The sequence below is a fragment of the Halichoeres trimaculatus genome, unplaced genomic scaffold, assembly GCF_033239565.1.
Source record: "Halichoeres trimaculatus isolate MK-OKI-2021-1 unplaced genomic scaffold, fHalTri1.1 fHalTri1_scaffold_1, whole genome shotgun sequence".
Classification (NCBI taxonomy): domain Eukaryota; kingdom Metazoa; phylum Chordata; class Actinopteri; order Labriformes; family Labridae; genus Halichoeres; species Halichoeres trimaculatus.
The window spans coordinates 18,373,998-18,400,889 of record NW_027437179.1 but is presented as its reverse complement, the minus strand read 5'-3'; the positions used below and the strand labels follow the sequence as shown (position 1 = coordinate 18,400,889).

Below are 26,892 nucleotides of genomic sequence, written 5' to 3'. Positions count from 1 at the left end.
CACACGGCATTTTTAAACAACAACTTCAAGAATGGTGTCCTGACAAGTTATTCCGTAGTCCAACGACAAGGTCCAGACCTTTTTGGGGTTGGTGGCCAAGGACGGGATCCAACAGGAGCTGGACGGAGCCACGAGGAATGAAAAGGTCTACAAGGAAGTCTCGAGGCAAATGGAGGAGCATGGCTACCACCGGACCTCCCAACAGTGCTGGGAGAAATTGAAAAAACTCAAGAATGATTATAAGGCCATTAAGGACCACAACGGCCGGAGTGGGTCAAATCACCAAAAATGGAGGTGGTTCGACCAAATGGACACCATTTACGGTCTCAGGCCTGCCAGCAACAGGGGAGAGAGTGGCTTCGACTTGGCCGCAGCACTGCTGGAGAGAGAATGGTCAATGATGGCAAGTTGTGTCTCAACTCTGTAGTGTGCTTGATGGCATTGTTAAACGTTAGTTTCTGTTGCACAAAGGAGTATGTATTGTACTTAAAATTGCTATTTTAAAGTAACGTCAACCCCATGCTCTGTTTGAAAGTATGCCCTGCGTAAACTTTAGCTGAATAGGTTGAACTACCGTGTAATATGTTGTTTTTACGAGCTGCCATTTTGTACTGTGCGTATAAATAGTTGTGTCCGTGCTTCTTTTGTTCAAGAAACCCTTTCTGCCAGCGAGGAGGCATTGGAAAGCCTCCTCAGTGTGGACTCCCTCGCCCCTCCACGAGCTTTCACACCAGCACCACCAACACCAGCGGCAGCAGTGCCCAGCACACATCCTGTAGTTAGAGGTAAGAAATACATGAGCTATATCAACTGCACTACAGCTCATAGCTAAAAGCATTCTTGTGGACATGATTTGATGATGTGTCTCCCCCTTTTTTAGACACCCCCCACACACACACACACACACACACCTTTGAAAACAAACTTTCATCTGTGAATATTCGTGTTTGTACATTTTGCTTTATTCTACCATCTCTAACTTCCACTATTTTAATTCTTCACTGGGAGGATAATATCTTATGCACATTTAACTAACTTTTTTGTGTTCAGAAGGACAATAGCTCAAGGACAAGCTTGGCACTAAATCACATGTTAGTCCCAAAAATAGACAGGAGAGTGTGAAATGTGTCAGATATTTAATATCCTTCTGAGTATTACCATATCTGATCACATAAAGGCACCAACTCTGCTCTTACAATACATGCAGTTATTACATATCAAGAAAGGTGTTCACAAAACAGAGCATGTTGGCAGACAGTTCATTTGATGGGAATACGTCATGGTAATTCATGTTATGTCATTGTTTATGTACATTCACAGGAAAAAAAAAACATTAAATAAATACTTGTATATAAAATAGAGAATTTATAATGGCACTTAAAAATGATAAAGTCAACGATACATATTCAGTTTTTTGATTAAAATAAGACATTTAAGTAAGAAAAGAAAAATACAATTCAGTTTCATAATAGTCCCTTCATTTATGGCACCTGAGAACTTTGACAGAACTAAGTGTTGACATTCACAATGAGAAGTGCATTTTTCAGTTGCAAATGTGAAGGCACAATTGGTTTACTTCCCTGTCTTCAGAGGTGACTGTTCTAATGAGTATAGTGGCACATTAAGGCAGTGAAATTCCCTTTGGCTGTAATTGCATTTTATCACATCAGGCATTGAAAGAGCACAATATAAAGACGGTGTAATAAAACAACATATGGCTTCTTAATACATGTAACATAAAGGATGTACCCCCAACAGACTACAGACAGAAAAAGGCTTCACGAGTGTAAAACTGTTTCTGCGTTCTTATCCATCAACATTTCCGCAAAATGGTTAGACTACTGCATTCAAAGACACACATGTAGACAGAAAGTACCCTGATATTGCCAGAAAAACAAGTCAGACAGCTTGTGAAGGAAACAACATGTATAGTTAAGGCGAGTGCTCAGACACATACACCGGGAGAGGAATATGAGGTGCAGGAGCCAATTGTTTACTGTGCAGGCAGCAGCTGGACAGTAAACATACTGCGGTGCCTGTGAGCTTTGAAGTTTGAGCGGCGTCCCCAGAGCCAGACCAGTGCATTATATCTCCTGTGTATCCTCGATAGTCCTGAGGTGAAGTCTGTCTTTAATGCTGCTCAAGATAAGATAACCTGTCTGTTCTGTTAAAGCCAGAGGCTAATAGCTCGCTCTGGTCACTGCATGCTTCTAGAGCGATATACAAGAAAACAGAGAGCTTGGTTCTCTCTGATGTCTGGCAGAATAATCTCTTCAACTCTTGTCGCCTATAGCATTTCCTCATGATCCAGTAGAGCATTAGGGTGTTCATATCTGAGTAAACATTTACTTCCTCCCTATTTTTGACCCAAATCCCACTCCCACACCTTCACAATTACCACTCATGCCTTATAAAGGCTTAATGCTTAAAAGCCTTTAAAGAATGTTAAAGATTTCCATACCAGCTGTTCTTCTACTTCTAAGAAAAAAATGTCACAGCTAAGTTTCCATTTTGTCCTTCAAATAAGTCAAGAGTTCAAATGGATGGTTGAATGATGAGAATCTGATTTCCTCTCCTCTACCCAGCTCTATGAATGCTACAGTTGCAGCCACATAATCCAGTTGGTTTATGATCCCCTGTTTTGTATTTGTTAAGCTATCTATACATATAACATATCTACAGTAAACCAAGGTGAGAGGTGTCTTGGTGTGTGAGGCAACCACTTTCGTAGACTTACATAAACTGAAGCAGCCCAGTAAGTGAAATAAGCAGGACGGCAATAACTTAGAAATGGAAAGAATGTTGGACTGGGACATACATTAACAAAAAAAAAAAAAAAAAGAGCACTTCACCGAACCAGAAAACTTCTAACAGAGCTGCCCGACAGCACACAGTGTAAAACAGGTTTATGGTCATGTTAGGCATCATGCATGTGCCATGAGTCAAAAGAATAACTTAGTGATCAGTGACACCTCACTGCAACTTTAACATCATGGGAATAAACACAACTTACTGGAAGGATCTCAATAACAAAACATGGCTTAGAGTATGGAATAAAACAGCTGAACAAAAATATCAAAAGGCACAAACATTTGTTAAATTATTATACAAAAATAAATGAAGAGTATAATAAATAAGTCATTCTTATCCTGCTTTGTACAGTACTTACACCAGACTAATTTACACTATACACACACAAGAGTAAAAGAGGTCATGTGAGGGATGGGTTAATAGCACCAAAGATGAGGACAACTTGGATACAACGAGCACCTTCAGGTCTCACATCCTTTCCACTGTTACTGGCAGGCTGGAGCTTGATGATGGTGTACATTTACCGCAGTAGCCTCCACATATTCCTGACACCTTGCTGCCATCCTGTGGACATAAGAGGAAGAACACTTTTCATAGGGGGCGCTGTTGCTGTTTATGCAAACATTGAAAAATAAAGTCCAACACATGCTGATTATTACAGCTTTAGAGGAACCTTTAATATCTATCAACCAAAGTCCCCAGTCTTAGCTATCAGAGTCAAACAAATAGGAGGATGTGACCTGCAATGAAAAATTCAAAATGAAGAATCACTTCATTGCTTTAGGAATTTGGTGCAGTGATGTTCTGGTGACTGTGAAAATAGCCTCTTATTTCACTCAACACAAAGACATACATACAACAGGCAGTTTGTCATCAGGTATGAATAGAGTAATCACTCTCTACAACAAGCTGAATACAAGCTGATTCAACCACTAGCACTTCACGGCATGATTAACATTTGGCACAATAGGTGTTTTCACCCAAACATCAAGAAAAAGAGAAAATGCAGCAGACAAGTGGTGTAAAAGCATTATGAAACAAAAGCCACAGCATAAAATGAGTGGTGTGCCTAATCTGCATGTGAGTGTTTACTCTGAGTGTCCGGCTCTGCTGGCTGTGACCATCAAGCTGCGAACACTTTAAGGCATCACAAGTGCTTTATAGTTCAGCTTCACCAAAAGCACTCTCCAGCCAGTGTGATCTCCATTTCAAAGAAGAAGCAGGATTGAGCAGAGGGCACCAGTGAGTGCAGCTGCTCAACAAGGGTTTTTTCCAGTCTATTGGGATAAGTAGAGATGGGAAACTGAACCCACTTGGGACCTTGTTCGCTTCAGGCTTTAAATTGAGTAGGTATCATGACTGATCAGGGGAGTGGAGACAGTGGAATAACAGGCCTGGGTGAAATAAAGGTCATAGACTGTGTAGCCTGTTAAAAAGAGGTAGTGCCAGAACTTTTAGCTTACTTAATGATTATCTTCAAAATTTCATATGTATACTTATACCTTATATAATTAAAGGTGTAAGTGGGTACTACTCACACCTACTTTTACCTATATTTCGCCTGAAGAGCACCCAAAGCAAGATACAACGAGACTCTTTGTTTGGAAAGCATATCAAAGTTTCATACTGTTTTATTCCGCTAAACAAATATTTCTGACATCTAAACATTTCTTTAAAACTTTTTTAGAGATTTTTTCAGACCTTTCAAAAAAAAAGAATGTCAAAAAAAAAACACAAAAATATTCAATAAAATGTAAAATTATGCTGTTTAACCTGAAAATTTTAACATATCTCATTATTTCAATGGATAAGTTGGGGTTTAATGATTTATGTCCAAATTGTGTAATTTTGTTTTTTTCCATTTTTTCTATCATGTGAAATACTTTTGTGATAAAGGGGGGAGTTTTGTATGTGCATATGATCAAATATTTAGTCATATATGGTTATGGTTAATTTATTACCTGTTGAAATAATAATAATAATAATAATAATAATAATAATAATAATAATAATAATAATAATAATAATAATAATAATAATAATAATAATTTTGATGACATTTATAATTGCTTATGTTTGTTTGTTTGTTTGTTTGTTTGTTTGTTTGTTTGTTTGTTTGGTTGGTTGGTTGGTTGGTTGGTTTGATGTAAAACTGACATACCTGTGATTTTTGTACTTCAACCACTGCATAGTTGCCCTGGGAGATCCATGAGGCATCCTCAGTCACCTTAAAACCTGTTCCTGCAAGATTTATCCTGAACTGCCCCTAAAAGGAGAGACAGAAAAAGAAAGAAAGAAAGAAAGAAAGAAAGAAAGAAAGAAAGAAAGAAAGACAGAAAGACAGAAAGAAAGAAAGAAAGAAAGAAAGAAAGAAAGAAAGAAAGAAAGAAAGAAAGAAAGAAAGAAAGAGTGTTTGAATAAATGACAAGATTTGCAGGTATTTGAAGACACATAGACATTGCAAAACTATCACAATGTGTTTTGACAAACACATATACAAGTGTCCAATTAGAAAAAAAATTGTAATTTAGCACCCAGTTTGCAAAACATAGTTGGATACACCTTAACTCCCTTTGTGCCATGCACCTTTTATGTATTTATCCATTATCTCAGATTGAAATAATGGGTCCATGAAGTCAAACATAGAAAAAAATAATTATTGATCATGGATATTGTAACTGTAGGCTTGTAGGTTAAAGTTTTGTGGGTAGACAGACAGAACATTTTATAGTTCAGGAGATTTGCCAATTTACTATTACAAGTTTCCAAGATGGATATATTCAAATTCATTAAAGTAATAAAAAGGGTTTGAACAATTATTGTGGGAGCAGCTATAAAAAGGTTGTGAAAAAGAGAGAATACTAACAAAACTTGTTGACTGCAGACACTTGAATTTCATTGGTAATCAAAATAAATGCAGATATAAAAACACACCTATTTATTGCAACTTTAATTTGAATAATATTTCTTTCTCTGTAAATGAAATGTCATTAATGTTCTGTGTCACATTGCTTGTCTAACTTTGAGAAGACACTGAGCTGTAACAATGGTACGACCTTCTCATGTTCCTCTATGAACAGCTGTTGTTCTCACCTGTGGACAACGAGCTCCACTGTAGCAGTCTCCAGCTGTAGCAAAAGGGACACTCTTGCCTTCGCGGGTGAAAGCAAACTGCCAATCTGTAGCTGTACAACAAGACAAACCAAGACCGTGAACAAATACAGGCTGACAAATGTGCCCAGAAATTAGTACGTTGTAATTTGTTGCTTTAAGACCTCAGATGAACTTTAAAATGAATGCTTACATGTGACATAACAACCCACATTTGTGTTATTAAAATGGTCTTTTAGGCTCAGTCTAATATATGTGTAGTTTCTTCCACTCTGAGAAGTTTAATTCTAGCCGTCTTGAGGCTTGTAATTGTGGGATTCTTAATTGAACCTTCAGGACATCTTGAGCCCATTAAGCTTTGTGAGTATGAACATAATTAGACAGTAAAGGAAGTTCTTGTTTGACTGAAATGTAGAGTTAACACTGCTACAGGATGCGGTCATGTTTCAGTGTGTGTATCTGAGTTTCTGCGTGTGTGAAAGCCACTCACTGATGATGCTCATACTGCTGAGGTCCAGGCGCACTTTGGAGAAGGTGGTTATGCCAGCGGCAGTGTAGTCTCTCCGACAGTCACAATCCTCTCTTCTTGAGCCATTGGCTGGACACTGGGTGGGGTCATTGAGCCTGGGAAAAACACACACAAACACAAACACACACACACACGATACCTTAGCTCAACTTTACACTTTCAAGGAATTTATTTATTTACAGACGAAAAACTGCAAAGAGTCAGCTGGATCTTATAATGAGCTGGCTGCTCTTGTTGTTGTCCTGTTAGCTGTTTACCTGAAGGCAAAGATCTCTGAGAAATTCTCCTCTTCGCCAGTCGTCAAAGAAATGTACTCCTGTGGAGCCTCTGTCTGCATTCCTGCACAGTAGACCTGAGGAGGAGAAAGGCAGAGGAGGAGGAAAGACGGGATGGTAAAGGGGATGAAAGTGAAAAAAGGTGGCACAGAAAATAATGAAAATAGTCTTTTTTAGAAGAAAGGACCAAAAAGAAATGATGAGATGACTATAACAAGCCGCCACACAGAAGCTACTGCATAGATAGAAATAATTCAATAAACATGCTTATTATGAATAAGATAAGCTAGTGGTGGTTAGTTTGGAGGCAGAGAAGAGTTTCTTCTGACTGTGAGACATTAAAAACTAAGGATATCATTTGTGTCCCCTATCTTTTTTTTTACAGGAAACTTTTGAGTTGTTTGGATATGTATTGGAGAAGTGCACATCTGGTTCCCTCAGTGAGAGGAATAGGTAAAATACATATAGTATGGAACATCATAACCACTTTGTGGCCTGACTGGAGACACCTCTATAATGAATCATAGGTGGAAGATGTGTGATGACATGTGAGGCCGAACACTGCATTTCTTTATAGATTTAGTGACTTGCAGAACTTTTTGCCCACTGGTTGATTAAGCCTATTTACTAAATGATACAAACCAATATCCTAATAAAAGCCCTTTGTTTATGCAGAAACACATGGACTATGTCACACAATCTGTGCACTGAGAAACCCACAAGGAAGGAGCATAAAAACTGAAGGATGACTGAGCTGACTGGGATATACTACTTGTATGCAGCCAGGGTCTTGCATAAGCTATCATAGATCATTTTATGCTGTCACTGCCTCTGAGGCATGAAAAGAGGTGTCTTCAGTCTGGCCTGGCAGGGATGTGGGACAACAGGGACAAACAATCAGCTTGGATCTGACACTTTAATATCACAGCATACATTAACATGGCAGTAAACAAGAATCTGAAGTTACTGTTTATTTTCATGTAGTCTTGTGGCTCTCAAAAGGGCATTTTAAACAAGACCCATACTCTTCTTCAGTAAAGGTATTTCCTGTTTCTGTAGTATTGTTAAACTCTTTGAATTCGGATATCATCTACTCGACTAATCTTTAAAACTTTCAGCATCTCTCAAAACATGTCTGAAATATGGCCGATGATTAAAAATGCCAAAGCCATGATTTCAGACTTCATTAGGGATGGATACCTTTCACACTTGAAATGATACAGTATCGATTCCCAGTACCTGGCAATCGGTACCGGTACTCAACAGTACCAATTTCAGGTACTTTTAGTGTTTATGTGGTAAAAAATATCAATTTGTTTTATGATAAAATATTTATTTTTTTAACAATTTAACAAAGATATTCTTCAATATATAACCTTGAAATGCTGTGTTAATGTCTAGCATAGAAAATCGCCTACTTCTCCACTCCCTCACAGTCACAAAGATGCATTTAGGTACCTAAACATGATACCTTTTTAAGTCAACACGAATCGATACCCAGTACTTTTGACATAATTCAGTCGGTACCTAAAAAAGAACCTAATTCGGTACCCATCCCTCGACTTCATAAATATGTAGTATTTGTGATCCAGTCAGATCATATCATTTTACCTTGATTGCCCTTCCTTGAATATTCAGAAGGTGTTCACCATCTGAGAGCGGCCCGTTCATGCTCTGGACATCCAGACAGCTGGACGGCAAGTGGCCTTGAAAGCAAATAAGACATAGATGTAAGTAGGCATACATTACTGTATCAGTCAGTGGTTTAAAACAGGACAGGCACTCACACAAAGCCTGTGTATACACTCATGAGCACGCATGCACAGTAAAATTCCAGGGGTTTGGTGAAGTGTGGCAAATCACTGCAACGAATCAAAGAAAACGAAAAGCCACCCACTCTTTGATGTCCCATCCTTCCACAGGGAGGGGAACACAATAGACATTGATTCTTTGATGTCTGCCACAGATCATAAATATTTCCCCACAGGCCTATTCCCTGGTCAAATCATTTCTAATACGAAAATCTGAGATGCATTCAGTTCTTCTGTGTGTAACTGTGGTAGCCTTGACCTTTTTTTTAAAGGAGCAGTAGTATTCTTGCAGAACTTACAGCCTGGATTTCTGCAGATTTTTCTGGCCTCTGGAATGGCATCTAGGGAACACTTGTTGCTTTGTTGTCCATCTGCTGACATGCACTGCACTGTTCTCTCCATCACTCCCTCCCCACAGCTGGCTGAACACTGGAGGGGAAGAAGGGAACCAAAAAGTGTGAGAAGAAAACTTGTGGATAACTTTTTATTCAAAGTGGTTTCATCCGTAAAACAACACAACTGTCCGTTTTGGTCAGCAAATTGCTTAACTTTACCATGGTACAAGTTTTCTAATCTTTACTTTATGATCCATGAACTGAAAATGAACATAAAACTGGTGGATGGAGAAGCACATTTTTTTGTAATTTTAAAAATGTTTTGCACTTCTAAAAGCTTTTTTTTCTGTGGCTGCAATGAGTCACAACAGAAGAGATGCACTGTTACCTTAAAATCACCAGCTCTTCATAAGCTCAGGGTTATGTTCACTGAATCAAAGTATTCCTTTCCCAGCCAGACAAACTACTGTTTAAGGACTGTACTGTATTCAAAATCACAATTTTCTTACCGGACCCCAGATTCCAACCCTCCACTCCTGTGGTGGCGGGCAGGGGTCCAAATTGCATGGCATGTAGCTCTCAGGGGGAGTCCCTGGACAGTTGGACAAAGACTGATGGCTGTACTCATAGTTGTCATTCTCCACATGCACCTCACTGCAGGAGATCAGACGCTGACGGTAGCCTTGGCCACAGCTGGATGAGCACTGGAGGAGAGAATAAATCACAAGGATGAAATAACAACAGAGCCCCCTGCTCAGGAATCATGGCTGCTGTCTGTCACTTCTACATCGCGGCTTTTCAAGATGGTGATTCACATGAACGGGCTGCTTGAAAAGAAAGGTATTGGTTTCAGAAAATCCTTTAAAATAATTTAGATCATAAAGTTTCAAGTCAGAAAATGCTTTCTAAATGGCTTCTCCCGGCTTCTGTGATTTTCTCACCTCAGTCCATTCTCCTGTGATCCAGATGAACTCACAGGCTTCGGTGTGACAGCTCTCGATGTCTGGAGGTCTGATCTGGTTCACACAGTAGATCTCGTGTACCTCCTGCTGGTTGTGGTCTACACACAGCAGGGCTCGTCTCCGGTGGCCTTCCCCACATGATTTACTGCACTGCAGTGAAGACAAGTCAGAAACAAACCTTTAACAAACAAATATAAAGTAGGATCTGTGTTAGCCTTTTCCAATTCTATACAACACCAAGTTTTGAATGTAGTGGAAGTGTGATGACGAACAGATAAGTTTGTGTCTGTCAGTTAGAAAGTAGATCCACTTATTGATGCTTAAGTAAAAGAAGTTGAAGAAAGAGCAAAAATCTAAGAGGAAAACACACAGGGTGCAGACTAACCCAGAGCAAAGTCAGAACAAAAAAGACAAAATAGCACTGACTGCAGACAATGCCTCAGTCTGCCAGGGCTGTTTGCATATATTCAAACAAGTCAAGCAACAAGTATTATTTTAAGGATAAAAAAGCCCTTTTGCTTATTAAACTGAACCTCGTCTGGAAAAATCCATAGACTGTATATAGAGTGGACAGTGTGGCTCCGCCATTTATCATTGAATGGTTTTGAAGCCAAAATACTCTGTCAGAGGCACAGCCATTGGCAGCAATTGCAGCCAGAGTCTGCGCAGTAGAGACGATGAGGGATTCTGGGAGAATCTGAGTGGAGCTGGGTGACAAAAATAATAGTTTTTTTTTCTTTTGAGGAGTCTAATCACTTCTTGACTACCTCCCAACATCAGCTGTCAATCATCGTTAAACATTACTGGAAGCCTCGTTTTCAACTTTGTATAACTAATGAAAACGAAACTTTTCAGAAAAAAAGAGGACTTGAATACAAGACAGCTAAATACTATCTTGAAATCACCACATCAATCCGACGTGAGAAACATTTCTAGGAGGAGTATACATTTTTTAAAGTTTGACCACAGTCCATCTGGAATGGCTGGAAAGCTGGGTTTTTTAACCTATACTGCAGCCAGCCACTGGGGGGAGCAGTTTTTGTGGAGACCTCATTTTGAGCCAAGCAAGTGGACGTCCATTTTTTTTTCCAGTCTATGGAAAAATTTTAATCACTTGAGGGGACCATATTGGAAAACAGCTATACAGCACCAGACCTGTCAGTCATGAGAGCTGTGCTTCTGATTGGGCAAACTCATGATGTTAATGCCTTCTAAACTGCTGGGTTAAAAAAAAGTTTACCCTCTGTACTGTGTGTGCCAGCTTTGCTGCAGCCAGCCTCAAGTGGATACTCGATGAACTGCAACTTTTAGCACTTTTGCATGGGCTTTATATTTTAAAACGGGATGTTGCCCCTTGACATACTCTCAATGAATCCCTTTCTGTGGTTTTTGAGCTGGTAGCAATGGCATTCTGGCTGCTCTACTGATTGTGAAAAGTTAAACACAAGCAGAAATCAACAGTATGAAGGAGTGAGCTCGCCAGGGAATACAAAAAATGGTGGCTTTAAAGACTAAGATTATTTTTCCTTTTTGGACAGTCTGGGGCATGAGTAATGGATAGTATAGCAACACACTAAAAATGAAAGTAGTAGATAACAAATTTTACATGGTGATCTTGCCCTCTTTGTCAAGACATAGTTATGGCAAGTAACTCCAAATGAAGAAAAAGTTGTTATACTGTCTGCAATATTAACCTCTTAAGACCAAGCGTCCACACATGTGGACATTTCATTTCTGCCCTTCAGACTCATGATACTTCTTTTTTTTTTTAAACTTTGACCTATTGGCCACACTAAGGGACACTGCCCACTACATCTTTTGGTGAAATCAAAACATTACACCCGTTTTAGTGAAAAAACAACGTATTTAAGTTCAATAACACTACTAAAAAACAACTAATAGAGAACTCATAACACAAAAAAATCAAACTTTCCCAACACAAAGACCAAGTTAAGCTATTATACTTATTAGGTCTTATCTATCCCAAATGTCAAGGTGAATGAAAAATCACACACCATACAAAAGCTCAGGTCTTAATAGGTTAAACCAAACAACATCAAGAAAAAGAAGAAGTCAGGAATTATGGAGCAGATGGTATTAAGGTTTTATCATGAGAAGGAGAAATAGTTAATAGCATATTTTTTAAGTGTTTATACTATGGTAGTCTCACTGCCTCCAGTTTAACACATAAGACTGAGATCATTTCAGCTAAAGACAGGAAACCTTGTGATCAAAAAAAGAGACTGCACGCCTGCATACCCTGTCCGTTGATTTTGTTGTTAAGGTTTCAATGGCAGACTTTTTATGAGACATGTCACATACACAAACCCTCCTCGGCCTTCATGTCCTGCTAGATGCATTTGGAAACTCATCTGTTACAACATTCAAATTTGCAGGTCATAACTTAAGCACTTTACGTCTTAGCAAGGCTTCCACTTGCGTCAGAACCACTCTTAGGTGGTTACGCATGCAGCTGGTCTTCCTCGCTCTTGACATGTTGAACACTGTCAAACAACTGAATACCTGGAAAGGATTTTGTGAGCCGTGCTGCAACATCACGCGGGAATAAAGCTGTGTCATGTATGCTTGACACTGACATTAGAAAAAGCTGAGAAGAAAACTTTTTCAGACTATTAGATAAAACATCCTCTCCTATTTATTGAGTTGGTATTAGTGCATAAAACACTTGGATGTTCAACTCCTTGCCAGGTGAGCTGCTGTAATTACATCCAGCTGGTAAATGGGACACCCAGGCATTGAGCTCTTAAAATTTCTCCCCTGACTCTCTCTCCTTTCTGAGGAGATATTTCATGCTGCTCATTGACCCAGATTCAACATCACTTTAACACAATGAAGAACCTCCTGCTGCAGCTGCCTGCTCTAATCATCCCAGCTCTTAACAAGGATCTCTAGCCCCTAGCCTATAGAAAATTACTGGATCTCAGCAGGAATGCAACTATTAAATAAAGCCCTGATGCGGCTGCAGGGGAAACAACCTGAGCTCTCAAAATCACAGATCATAGATAATGGTAAACAGAGATAAACTAGAGAAGTTGCATTTCCTTGCAGCAAATGCGTTGAAATGCTGAAGCTGGAAAAGTTTGAATAAAAGTGGAAAAAACTGAAAATGTAAAATAAAGGAGTGGATTAAGAACGTGGATACAGTGGAAATGTAAATCAGCCTTTAAAAGTTAAAATAAATAAATACAAAGAGAGAGAAACCAAACAGTGAAATCTCAAAAATGTAGAAGACAGCAGAAATCTATGACTAATGTGTTAATGGGACGAAGAGAATAGGAGCAGTTTAATGTGTGAACAGAGTTTCAAGTCAAAGTCTGCAAAAGGTAGAAGCAGTTGAAGTTGAAGGAGTTGCAGGGGATCAGAAGATTATTTCAGTCTCTGTTTTTGATGGTTAAATGTTTTAAATAAAGTTTAATCATTTAAAAGTTAAAAAAAGGGGTTATGATGTGAACCAGAGCTGAAAATGTGGAATGGAGAGAAGAAGTAGAAGAAATAGGGGAAAAACAGTACAGAGATTAATGCAGCACTAGTAAGAAGAAAGGAAGGAAGAAGAAGAAAAACCAGCAGTTTGTCAATTATAAGTTGTGGGACAAAGCTGTATAAATAGTGGAGCATGTAGATTAAGTCAAAGGGGGAGGTATGGTATTATAAGTAACTGAAGTACATGTGTGTCTTTGTTCCTGGATGTTTTGATTACTCAGTATAAACAGCTGTGTGTGATGAAAGGTTGTCATGTTTGAATCTTCTGCTGCCTTTTGACGGTTTTGGATGGTAAAATGTTTGTGTGTGTGTGTGTGTGTGTGTGTGTGTGTGTGTGTGTGTGTGTGTGTGTGTATGTGTGTGTGTGTGTGTGTGTATGTGTGTGTGTGTTGGTATGTGTGTGTTTGGGTTGGCTGTATGTGTTCGTGTAAGACAGTTTGGGTTGGCTGTTTAGGCATTATAAAGAAATATATGTGTTTCTCTGTCCTTCAAAGACTAATCAGTGATTATCCACAGCTGTGTGGTTACCATGGTGATCATCATGATGTCATAATGAGTGTGAAATGGCAGTTGAACTTTGGAACTCCTTTGTATCCACTGATCTTAAGCTGGATTTTTGGGCTAGACATAGGTCCGAACAAACTGCATTTATGCTGAAACCCTAAGGGCTAGAAGAAAAACAAAAACATTGTGAGAATCTGGAGACTCTGATGAACAAGATGATGTGCTTTACAAGATGATAGGATTAAAACTGACCGCAGGAGGGTGATGTTTAAAAGTTGTTAGGAATCAAGTTGATGAGAAATATTGGTCAGATTTTAACATTACTTCAGATTACAGGGATGTGACGGTTTCTCTCACACTGAGGCGTTTTTTGGCAAAACTGTACATTTTTGTTGCTAAAATACTCCCTTTGTAAGAAGCAGGAGCCTTCAGTGAACCATTTAATGTACTTTTTATTTTTCTGCTGTGAAGATTTTGGAAGTTATGACAATTCGATCGAGATTCGCACAACCTTACTGCAGCAGCCTCTTTCACTCTATTTGAAAACATTCCGCAGTCTAGCAGCCTCGATTTTAGGGCAAAGTGGGAAAAGTTTATGTTGCTTGAAGAGTGAAATCTCAAAAACAGTAAAAGCTGTTTAAGAGCAGATAAAAACCTAAAGAGAGGAAAGATAGCTGAACATTTTAAAGTTTAATTGAAGTCTGTAAGTGGAAGTAAGCTGAAGTTAGAGCTTGTTAAAGTTGAAGGAGATTTAAAGGAAGGAGCTGACATTTCCCATCTGTTTAACATAGAGAAATTTTTTTGGAAAAAGCTGAATAAATCAAAAAGTTTAATAGTTAGAAAAGTGAAAAGATATAGCACACATGTCCTAAACAAGCTGAATAGTTTAAAAGTTGAACGGTGAAAATCGGACGAAATTTGAAGGCTGTGAAAAGGTCCAAAAAACGTACGGAAGAATAAGAAGTTTAACTAGAGAAGTTGCATTTCCTTGCAGCAAATGCGTTGAAATGCTGAAGCTGGAAAAGTTTGCATAAAAGTGGAAAAAGCTGAAAATGTAAAATAAAGGAGTGGATTAAGAACGTGGATACAGTGGAAATGTAAATCAGCCTTTAAAAGTTAAAATGAATAAATACAAAGAGAGAGAAACCAAACAGTGAAATCTCAAAAATGTAGAAGACAGCAGAAATCTATGACTAATGTGTTAATGGGATGAAGAGAATAGGAGCAGTTTAATGTGTGAACAGAGTTTCAAGTCAAAGTCTGCAAAAGGTAGAAGCAGTTGAAGTTGAAGGAGTTGCAGGGGATCAGAAGATTATTTCAGTCTCTGTTTTTGATGGTAAAATGTTTTAAATAAAGTTTAATCATTTAAAAGTTAAAAAAAGGGGTTATGATGTGAACCAGAGCTGAAAATGTGGAATGGAGAGAAGAAGTAGAAGAAATAGGGGAAAAACAGTACAGAGATTAATGCAGCACTAGTAAGAAGAAAGGAAGGAAGAAGAAGAAAAACCAGCAGTTTGTCAATTATAAGTTGTGGGACAAAGCTGTATAAATAGTGGAGCATGTAGATTAAGTCAAAGGGGGAGGTATGGTATTATAAGTAACTGAAGTACATGTGTGTCTTTGTTCCTGGATGTTTTGATTACTCAGTATAAACAGCTGTGTGTGATGAAAGGTTGTCATGTTTGAATCTTCTGCTGCCTTTTGACGGTTTTGGATGGTAAAATGTTTGTGTGTGTGTGTGTGTGTGTGTGTGTGTGTGTGTGTGTGTGTGTGTGTGTGTGTGTGTGTGTGTGTGTGTGTGTGTGTGTGTGTGTGTGTGTGTGTGTATGTGTGTGTGTGTTGGTCTGTGTGTGTTCGGGTTGGCTGTATGTGTTCGTGTAAGACAGTTTGGGTTGGCTGTTTAGGCATTATAAAGAAATATATGTGTTTCTCTGTCCTTCAAAGACTAATCAGTGAATATCCACAGCTGTGTGGTTACCATGGTAATCTTGCTGATGTCATAATGAGTGTGAAATGGCAGTTGAACTTTGGAACTCCTTTGTATCCACTGATCTTAAGCTGGATTTTTGGGCTAGACATAGGTCCGAACAAACTGCATTTATGCTGAAACCCTAAGGGCTAGAAGAAAAACAAAAACATTGTGAGAATCTGGAGACTCTGATGAACAAGATGATATGCTTTACAAGATGATAGGATTAAAACTGACCGCAGGAGGGTGATGTATAAAAGTTGTTAGGAATCAAGTTGATGAGAAATATTGGTCAGATTTTAACATTACTTCAGATTACAGGGATGTGACGGTTTCTCTCACACTGAGGCATTTTTTGGCAAAACTGTACATTTTTTTTGCTAAAATACTCCCTTTGTAAGAAGCAGGAGCCTTCAGTGAACCATTTAATGTACTTTTTATTTTTCTGCTGTGAAGATTTTGGAAGTTATGACAATTCGATCGAGATTCGCACAACCTTACTGCAGCAGCCTCTTTCACTCTATTTGAAAACATTCCGCAGTCTAGCAGCCTCGATTTTAGGGCAAAGTGGGAAAAGTTTATGTTGCTTGAAGAGTGAAATCTCAAAAACAGTAAAAGATGTTTGAGAGCAGATAAAAACCTGAAGAGAGGAAAGATAGCTGAACATTTTAAAGTTTAATTGAAGTCTGTAAGTGGAAGTAAGCTGAAGTTAGAGCTTGTTGAAGTTGAAGGAGATTTAAAGGAAGGAGCTGACATTTCCCATCTGTTTAAAATAGAGAATTTTTTTTGGAAAAAGCTGAATAAATCAAAAAGTTTAATAGTTAGAAAAGTGAAAAGATATAGCACACATGTCCTAAACAAGCTGAATAGTTTAAAAGTTGAACGGTGAAAATCGGACAAAATTTGAAGGCTGTGAAAAGAGCCAAAAAACGTACGGAAGAATAAGAAGAAGAAGAAGAAGAAGAAGAAGAACCTGGAATAATAAAGTAGGATAACAATATGTTGAAATGCTGAATCAGCATTTCAACATAACTAGAGAAGTTGCATTTCCTTGCAGCAAATGCGTTGAAATGCTGAAGCTGGAAAAGTTTGCATAAAAGTGGAAAAAGCTGAAAATGTAAAATAAAGGAGTGGATTAAGAACGTGGATACAGTGGAAATGTAAATCAGCCTTTAAAAGTTAAAATAAATAAATACAAAGAGAGAGAAACCAAACAGTGAAATCTCAAAAATGTAGAAGACAGCAGAAATCTATGACTAATGTGTTAATGGGATGAAGAGAATAGGACCAGTTTAATGTGTGAACAGAGTTTCAAGTCAAAGTCTGCAAAAGGTAGAAGCAGTTGAAGTTGAAGGAGTTGCAGGAGATCAGAAGATTATTTCAGTCTCTGTTTTTGATGGTAAAATGTTTTAAATAAAGTTTAATCATTTAAAAGTTAAAAAAAGGGGTTATGATGTGAACCAGAGCTGAAAATGTGGAATGGAGAGAAGAAGTAGAAGAAATAGGGGAAAAACAGTACAGAGATTAATGCAGCACTAGTAAGAAGAAAGGAAGGAAGAAGAAGAAAAACCAGCAGTTTGTCAATTATAAGTTGTGGGACAAAGCTGTATAAATAGTGGAGCATGTAGATTAAGTCAAAGGGGGAGGTATGGTATGATAAGTAACTGAAGTACATGTGTGTCTTTGTTCCTGGATGTTTTGATTACTCAGTATAAACAGCTGTGTGTGATGAAAGGTTGTCATGTTTGAATCTTCTGCTGCCTTTTCACTGTTTTGGATGGTAAAACGTTTGTGTGTGTGTGTGTGTGTGTGTGTGTGTGTGTGTGTGTGTGTGTGTGTGTGTGTGTGTGTGTGTGTGTGTGTGTATGTGTGTGTGTGTGTGTGTGTGTGTGTATGTGTGTGTTTGGGTTGGCTGTATGTGTTCGTGTAAGACAGTTTGGGTTGGCTGTTTAGGCATTATAAAGAAATATATGTGTTTCTCTGTCCTTCAAAGACTAATCAGTGATTATCCACAGCTGTGTGGTTACCATGGTAATCTTGCTGATGTCATAATGAGTGTGAAATGGCAGTTGAACTTTGGAACTCCTTTGTATCCACTGATCTTAAGTTGGATTTTTGGGCTAGACATAGGTCCGAACAAACTGCATTTATGCTGAAACCCTAAGGGCTAGAAGAAAAACAAAAACATTGTGAGAATCTGGAGACTCTGATGAACAAGATGCTGTGCTTTACAAGATGATAGGATTAAAACTGACCGCAGGAGGGTGATGTATAAAAGTTGTTAGGAATCAAGTTGATGAGAAATATTGGTCAGATTTTAACATTACTTCAGATTACAGGGATGTGACGGTTTCTCTCACACTGAGGCGTTTTTTGGCAAAACTGTACATTTTTGTTGCTAAAATACTCCCTTTGTAAGAAGCAGGAGCCTTCAGTGAACCATTTAATGTACTTTTTATTTTTCTGCTGTGAAGATTTTGGAAGTTATGACAATTCGATCGAGATTCGCACAACCTTACTGCAGCAGCCTCTTTCACTCTATTTGAAAACATTCCGCAGTCTAGCAGCCTCGATTTTAGGGCAAAGTGGGAAAAGTTTATGTTGCTTGAAGAGTGAAATCTCAAAAACAGTAAAAGCTGTTTAAGAGCAGATAAAAACCTGAAGAGAGGAAAGATAGCTGAACATTTTAAAGTTTAATTGAAGTCTGTAAGTGGAAGTAAGCTGAAGTTAGAGCTTGTTGAAGTAGAAGGAGATTTAAAGGAAGGAGCTGACATTTCCCATCTGTTTAAAATAGAGAATTTTTTTTGGAAAAAGCTGAATAAATCAAAAAGTTTAATAGTTAGAAAAGTGAAAAGATATAGCACACATGTCCTAAACAAGCTGAATAGTTTAAAAGTTGAACGGTGAAAATCGGACAAAATTTGAAGGCTGTGAAAAGAGCCAAAAAACGTACGGAAGAATAAGAAGAAGAAGAAGAAGAAGAAGAAGAACCTGGAATAATAAAGTAGGATAACAATATGTTGAAATGCTGAATCAGCATTTCAACATAACTAGACAATTTCCACGGAAATCGTGAGAGGGGCTCGGGCGGCGGCCGGGTTTTGCATTCATTAAATAGTTTAGAAACACCGATGTGACCAGACCTTGTTTTGTACTGACGTCTGATCGAATAGGTGTCAAATTATCCCATGCACAATGAAGCGCGCTTCGCGCGCACACTTTCATATCTTTACTGTTCTAGCCCTAAAACATTATGTCACAAATATACACCTACATGTCATGAGACATGGTAGAGTGGCTGGTTGCAAAGCCTTAACCCCAAATAAGCTCTTGAGAACTTGTTAAAGTACTTGTGTGTGTGTGTGTGTGTGTGTGTGTGTGTGTGTGTGTGTGTGTGTGTGTGTGTGTATGTGTGTGTGTGTCTGTGTGTTTGTGTGTGCACATGGGTATGTATGGGTTGGCTGTATGTGTGTGTGTGTGCGTGTGTGTGTGCACATGGGTATGTATGGGTTGGCTGTATGTGTGTGTGTGTGTGTGTGTGTGCGTGTGTGTGTGTGTGTGTGTGTGTGTTTGTGCGCGCGCACATGCGCCTGTGTGTGTATGGGTTGGCTGTATGTGTGTATGTGTGTATAAGAGAGTTTGGGTTGGCTGTTTAGGCATAATAAAGAAACACCTGTGTTTCTCTGTCCCTCAATGACCTCATCAGTCAGTAGACACAGCTGTGTGGTTACCATGGTGATCATCATGATGATGTCACAGTGAGTGTGATCTGTCAGTTACACTTTGGAACTCCTTTGAATCCACCACACATCTACAGCTGGAGTTTTGGTCTAGACATAGGTCCGAACAAACTGCATTTATGCTGAAACCCTAAGGGCTAGAAGAAAAACAAAAACATTGTGAGAATCTGGAGACTCTGATGAACAAGATGATGTGGTTTAAAAAGCTATAGGATGGAAACTGACCGCAGGAGGGTGATGTATAAAAGTGGTTAGGAATGAAGTTGATGAGAAATATAGGTCAGATTTTAACATTACTTCAGATTACAGGGATGTGACGGTTTCACTCACACTGAGGCGTTTTTTGGCAAAACAGTACATTTCTGGGGTAAAATACTCAGTTTGTAAGTAGCAGGAGAGTTCAGGGAACGTCAAAATGTAGTTTTTATTTCTCTGCTGTGAAGATTTTGGAAGTTATGACAATTCATTGGAGAATGCTGCAACCTGTCATCAGCCGCCTCTCTCACTCTACTTTCAGACATTCCGCACTGGAGGAGCTGAGGTGTCAGGGCAAAAACCAAAAAGTTTATGTTGCTTCAACAGTAAAATCTCAAAAACTGTAATAGATATCAAAAAAGTAAAGTCATACTCATAGAGCTGAAAGATCAGTGAACATTTTAGTGCAAAAATGATGCCTGTAAGTGGAAGTATGCCAAAGTCTTAGCATCTCATAGTTAGTGGAAATTTTGGGCAGTGAGAGGGAGAGATTCCTAGGTTCCCCATTCATTCTCTATGAGGGATTTTTCACCGTTTTTGGCCAATAAGTCGGCCAAAATTTGGCGAATCGGTGAAAAAAATAATAGCACACCATTCCCGGCCGAGCCGCACATTTTGATGTATAATTTGTGGGGGTTTTCTCAAAGCCCTTGGAGGAGTAGCGAGCCGAAATTTTGTCCGGAAGATGAAGAAGTTGAAAAAAGAGGCGAACGGAAGAGCATTAGGGGCTCGTGGCTTCGCCACGAGCCCCTCTCCTGCATAGCTTGCTATGCAGGAGAGGGGCTCGTTCGAAGCCCGAGCCCCTAACTAGAGAAGTTGCATTTCCTTGCAGCAAATGCGTTGAAATGCTGAAGCTGGAAAAGTTTGAATAAAAGTGGAAAAAACTGAAAATGTAAAATAAAGGAAAAAAAAAATGTTAAGAGAAATGAGGAAAAGACAATGAGTGGATAAAGAAAGTGGATACAGTGGAAATGTAAATCAGCCTACAAAAGTTAAAATAATTAAATAAAAAGAGAGAGAAACCAAACAGTGAAATCTCAAAAATGTAGAAGAAAGCAGAAATCTATGATTAATGTGTAAATGAGATGAGGAGAATAGGACCAGTTTAATGTGTGAACAGAGTCTCGAGTCAAAGTCTGCAAAAGGTAGAAGCAGTTGAAGTTGAAGGAGTAGCAGCCTTTTTTGTTTGATTTGAGTCAAGTTTGAGAATTTTATGGCAGGTTAATCGGCAGTTTTTTTCAGTAGCAGCAGCTGCTTCTCTCAGTCAAATTGAAAACATTCCGCCCTCTGAGAGCAGGAGGAGAGGTGAAAAGAGTGAAAAGTTTGTGTCGCTTATACAGTGAAATCTCAAAAACAGTTGAAGATATTAAAAAAGTTATTACAGATATCAGTAGTGGAAAGATCAGTGAACATTTTAAAGCAAAAATGAAGTCTGTAAGTGGGAGTAAGCTGAAGTTAGAGCTTGTTGAAGTTGAAGCAGATTTTAGTCAGAGGAGCTGATATTTCCCATCTGTTTAACATAGAGAAATTTTTTTGGAAAAAGCTGAATAAATCAAAAAGTTTAATAGTTAGAAAAGTGAAAAGATATAGCACACTATTCCTAAACAAGCTGAATAGTTTAAAAGTTGAACGGTGAAAATCGGACAAAATTTGAAGGCTGTGAAAAGAGCCAAAAAACGTACGGAAGAATAAGAAGAAGTGGAATAAAGTCACAGGATAACAATATGTTGAAATGCTGAGTCAGCATTTCAACATAATAAAGTCACCGGATAACAATATGTTGAAATGCTGAGTCAGCATTTCAACATAATTAAATAATGAAATAAATTTTGTATATTTGAATGTAAATCGTTAAACAGACAACCAGTGATATGTTCAACGACATACCAAAGTTGAGAAGACATGAATTGAACAGCTTTGTGGTCACCTGTGGTAAGCAACATCCACTCATTTTATCACATGTTCAGAAACAGTTGATAAAATCTACATACATTTTCCCATTAAAGCTTGTTTAGAATACGTAAGTAATGCTGTCTCTGTCATATTACTTATAAATATGCGCAACTTTGCTCGCGCTTCTTTATAAACGGATTAGCCAATCAGCGTTGAGCTACATTCATTCTAATGCTGCTGCAGCTTTGATGAAAAAAAAATCTGATCATCTGATTTGTATCAGGGCCATGCACCAGCAGCAGCTCACTCACACTCCTCCTCCCCTCTGGCCTCCGACTGAAGCAGCCACTCAGACTTCAACAGATTTGACAGACAAAAAAAAAAAAAATCACACAGGCTCTGTTAGAGGCAGAGTTGCAAAGCTTGCAGTGTCAGCGCTCCGGGCTCACCGGCTGCCATTCTCCTTCTCTCCACCGGTACCGAGAGGGACAGTCAGCGACCCGGCAGCTCTGGCTGGACGCCGGTCTGGAGCGCTGGGAGCAGCCTCTCTCCTGCTGGTTTCGTCGGCCCCCGACCTGGCAGAAGACCTCCCGACGCTGGACGCCGTCTCCACACGATGCAGAACACTAGCAACAGAAGAGGTACGACTTTTTAACACGTTTATTTAAACATTTCTCCAAAGTTTCACTCTCTCAGTATAAAATTCAACTGAGTTATTATCGCGATACTTAGGGCCCGGAGCTTATTGTGCTATTTGTTTTTTTTATTCTTGCTCGTTTACAAAAAAATGACATTAAATTTGATGGAGATTGATGAAAAGGTGTGCTAGTTTACTTAAATCAACACATACACCAGTTATTCTTTCAAACACGGACTATAAGACTTAATGCAGCTCTTTGTGCTCAGAATAACTCTGCTTTTCTTTAACTGTAGCTGATGACACATACAGATGTTGATAAATGTATATTTATGTATCTATTAATTGTTTTTTAATGATTGCATGAAACATTTCAACTGTACTCTATGAACTCACTGTCACATGTAGGCTTAAAACTGCCTTTAAGCCCAGTGTTGCACACGTTTTGACAACCAAACGCCAAGTTTAGTGCATATTAAATAAATCCATGGTTTTTGTGTGTATTCTTTTATTTTACCAGAGATGGGATGACTGTGAAGATGGAGGCTGGAAAGGCAGTGGTATCATTAAACTCTATGATGGCGACAGCAGATGTGTTTCTAATGAAAGCCTGTCTTTTGTTGTAGCTAATGGAGAACATGTTTCAACGTATTATTCAACAGAATAAGAGCAGGATGGAGAATGTGTTTTGTGTTATGTTAAATATGTCAAGTCTTCAACCCAGATGAGCAAACTATCACATGGTACGATCAAAGCATTCTTGGTCATTTCTAAAGCTGTGTTCAAACTTTTGGAGTTGATGTCTAACAAAAACTTTCTTTTATCTTTTTTTTTTTCTTTTCAGACAGAAGTTGACGGTTTTGAGCCACATGGACAGCATGATGTTTATTTAGTAATGCAAATGAACTGCTTTCATTTTAATTTGCTTATAGTGTTGGCTTGGAACAGGTGGTCTTTTTCCTTGTCTTTTTGTTTGACCGTGATTCCCTGTTTGTTTAAATGCACACTGAATAATACTGCTGTCACACTATTTATGATGTAAAGAGATCAGAAAGACAAACTGAGGTAAGTTTGGATGAAAAGTTTGGGTCCTGCGGCAGCTCAAGATTTTTGTGTAAATATACACAACATACAGCACACACATACTGAATATGGTGCACCCATAGTGCAGTTAACAGACAGCATTGTATCACTGGATATTTAGGATGGCTCATGATAATCAGTGACATATGTTAATTTCAGGTACATTTCAGTAAATAAGAATATTATAGAAAACATCATTTATTTCAGTTGTTCAATTCAAAAAGTGAAACTTTCAAGCTTTTCTTTCTGTAATTTATGATTATTGCAGACAATTAATGAAAACCCAAACTTCACTATCTCAAATAATTAGAATATTACACAAGAAAACTTAAAAAAAAGGTATTAATGCAGAAATGGTGGCTGTCTAAAAAGTATATTAAGTTGTATGCTCTCAATCATTGGTTAAGGCTCCTTTGACTACATTAAAGTATATCATGGAGGTGATCAGTCTGTAGCTCTGCTGAGGTGTTATGGAAGCCTTGGTTGAGCTGACACCAGCCCTCAGCTCATCTTCATTACTGCGTCTGGTGTCTCTCATCTTCCTCTTGATAACACCCCTTGGGTTCTCAACGGGGCTCAGGTCCGATGAATGTGCTGCCCATTCAAGTGCAGTAATATTATGGTCATTTAACTAACTTTTGTACTTTTGGCGCTGTGGGCAGGAACCAAGTCCTACTGGAAAATGAATTTGGTGTCTCTTTAAAGCTTGTCAGCGGAAGGATGCATGAAGTGCTCTAAAACTTCCTGGTACATGGCTGTGTTGTCTCTGGACTTCAGAAAACATAGAGGACACCAGCAGATGACATACCACCCCAAACCATCAACTTTACCCTGGACTTCAAGCAACTTCGATTCTGTGCCTCTCCATTCTTTCTCCAGACTCTGGGAACTTGATTTCTAAGTACAATTTTCAACAGAAAAGAGAACTTTGACCACTGAGTCCAGTTCTTTTCCTCCTTAGCCCAGGTTAGACACTTCCGTTGTCTGTGGTTCAGTTATTGCCAAATTCCTTGATACGTCTTTGTGTGATAACCCTTGATGCTGTTACTCCAGCCTTGGCCCTCTCCTTGTGAAGTAGCACTCTCTGAACATCCAGCTTCATTAACAATAACCTCTTGTGTCTTACCGTCAACCAGACTAAGATATCAAACTTTTTTACAATACTCTATTTTTATGAGATGCTGAATTTTGGGTTTTCTCTAACTTTAAACTATAATCTTCACATAAATGTATGAAACAGTTGTCACTGTTTATTACACGCCATTCTTATAGATCAGTGGAAGCAGGATGCCGCCTGTTGCACCATGGGTAATTATGCTGTACTTGTCAAAGCCTTGCGTGGAATATCATTCTCTCCTGGCATGTGTCCTGCTCCACAGCTGCTTGGAGCAGACGCACATCCTCCCTGACGTATGGAGCACAGATGTGGCTCTGTACTCAGTGGGGTGAATTCAGAGAAAGAGGAAAAGAACGGAGAAGGGGGTCAAGACAGACATTAAAGGCAAAGTGGGAAAGAAAGTGAACAAGCAATCCCAAGCAACTGAGATGCACATGGTGGGTATGAATGGTATAGTCAGATTGGGGGTTTGTTTATCTTGCTTGGCGTGTAAAGATACTCTGTGCTTTTCTTTAGGGCAGTTACAGGTAAGTTTAAAAAAGTAGTAGTGAATGTGGAGTACAAAACTACAACTATCATGTGATGTGTAACGCATGCTGCCTTAGTTAGTGCCCTGGCATGGTGGATAAATATAGTCAGGTTTAGCTGCAGATGTTTTCACGCATGCTCACATACTTGAAGGCAAGATGGTAAGAATTAGTGTGGAGAGAAAGAGCAAAAAATTCTGCCATGTCTGAGAGCATGAGAACAAAGGTAGTAGAGAAGTGTTACTAGCAGGATAAAAAGTCCCACCTCTCCCCAGTTGCCAGTCTTCCACTTGGGGCATCGTCCTCCTCGGCAGCGCCTCTGCTTGCTTGGTTTTGGGGACAGGGGCTGGCAGTTTTCTTCTGCAACAAGGCGGCCAGATCCAGTCACACAGCTCACCTTACGGGACTTGAACCCTCTTCCACAGGAGGCTGAGCACTGCAAGATATTAAAGGCAAGAATGAGTCCAGATGAAATCGAAAGGTATGTTGGTGTCAGACTGGGAAGCACTTAAAAAAAATGTCAAGGGTTTTAAATTTGTTTGACATCATTTGAGCAAAATCGCATGATGGTGAGTCAAGTGTTCATAATTTTTTGAATGCCAGCAGTAATCAAAATCAAGTTTTCAAATTCATTTAATACATGAGCATCTTTGTAGACTGAAAAAAAAGAAGTCCCACGTGGGAATCTGGTCAAATAGCAAAGCATGCATGATCATCCGGCAGCAGTTTGTTTTACCTCCGGGTTCACCAAGTTACTCAAAGTCTAATTCAATGTGACAGGCAACACAGACACACACACATGCGCACATACGCACACACAGCAGTAATAGAGGAGGGAGTGGAGAAGGGCTGGACTAGGCTTGGATAATCAAAGGGGGCGTTGCATGTGTGGATGGATGGGAAGCGACAGACACAGAGTTGAATGAGTGCGCAGCCCAGCGTGTGGTGCTGTCCTGACCAGCAAGGGACTGTACCGGACAGGAACACACTGCGACCTCTCACCCCATTTATTATTCCACTAAAGTTGGTTATTTTGTAAATGATGTTAGTTTTCCAGTTATTTAATCATTAACACCAGAAAATATGGTGGTTTTGTAATGTGTTTTTCAAAGAAATAAAGACAAATGAGTGGTTCTTGTGCAAATGTGATACTGTTTTAATAAAGGTGACTTTGTGACTGTGTTATTTGTGTGTCTTTGGGGTAGTGTTGTCCTAATTTAATGAAAATACTGTTCAGTTTTATTCATTATGGCATCAAAACATAAATAAATGACAGCACAATTTTTTAGATGAAGCATGGGAAATAAGTAGATCCTCACAGGAAAAACTGGACTTTCTAAATCATTTGGAAAAAAAGATGGTGTGGGTCTCCATTGAGGTTTTCTACATTGTTGCAGTTCAAATCTAAATCCTCAGTAGCTTCACTCTAAAAGAGCATTCCCGCTGCTGTGGTGCATTAAAATGTCCTCAGAAAACCTTGACAATCAGTGCTAATGGGTCACATTAGAGCACCATGTGTTATAGGAACATGCAGGCTTCATTAGCTTTGCCCACAACTCCTCTGGGGCTCCGTAATTATCCCAAGTAGTTCACTGATACAAACATTCCTGCTCACACATATTAGAAATTTATATTTTCTTACACTACAGATGGAAAACAGTTTATGTAGATACAAATGTGTTTGCATAAGTTCTATTTGTAGGATGTTGAGGGTGTTGTCCATTATTGTAGAGTTTGTAGTTCAATCCTTGGCACTTCCTGTTTGCATGCTGAAGTGTTCTTGGGTAAGACATCGAGCAAATCGGATCCTGATGTGAAGGCCTACCATTTCA

General features: G+C 38.9%; 2 protein-coding genes across 2 annotated transcripts in view; both read right to left on the bottom strand.

The window, feature by feature from the left end:
• Positions 1-1,234: 1,234 nt before the first annotated feature.
• Positions 1,235-25,540, bottom strand: LOC141787408 (A disintegrin and metalloproteinase with thrombospondin motifs 9-like). Its single transcript, XM_074665714.1, has 11 exons — positions 25,326-25,540; positions 22,146-22,322; positions 9,814-9,984; positions 9,382-9,576; positions 8,837-8,966; positions 8,338-8,432; positions 6,709-6,803; positions 6,413-6,546; positions 5,905-5,996; positions 4,973-5,077; positions 1,235-3,375 (listed from the first exon to the last, which is right to left on the bottom strand). Exons 4-11 carry the CDS (start codon positions 9,442-9,444, stop codon positions 3,280-3,282), a joined length of 810 nt encoding a protein of 269 aa, XP_074521815.1. The 5' UTR covers positions 9,445-9,576; positions 9,814-9,984; positions 22,146-22,322; positions 25,326-25,540; the 3' UTR covers positions 1,235-3,279.
• The window catches only part of adamts9 (ADAM metallopeptidase with thrombospondin type 1 motif, 9), a 29,773-nt gene continuing 26,661 nt past the window's right edge, over positions 23,781-26,892 (bottom strand). The window contains exon 29 of the mRNA XM_074665695.1: positions 23,781-25,496. Within this exon, the coding sequence (XP_074521796.1) occupies positions 25,230-25,496 (267 nt within the window). The 3' untranslated portion in view covers positions 23,781-25,229. The remainder of the gene's footprint in view (positions 25,497-26,892) is intronic.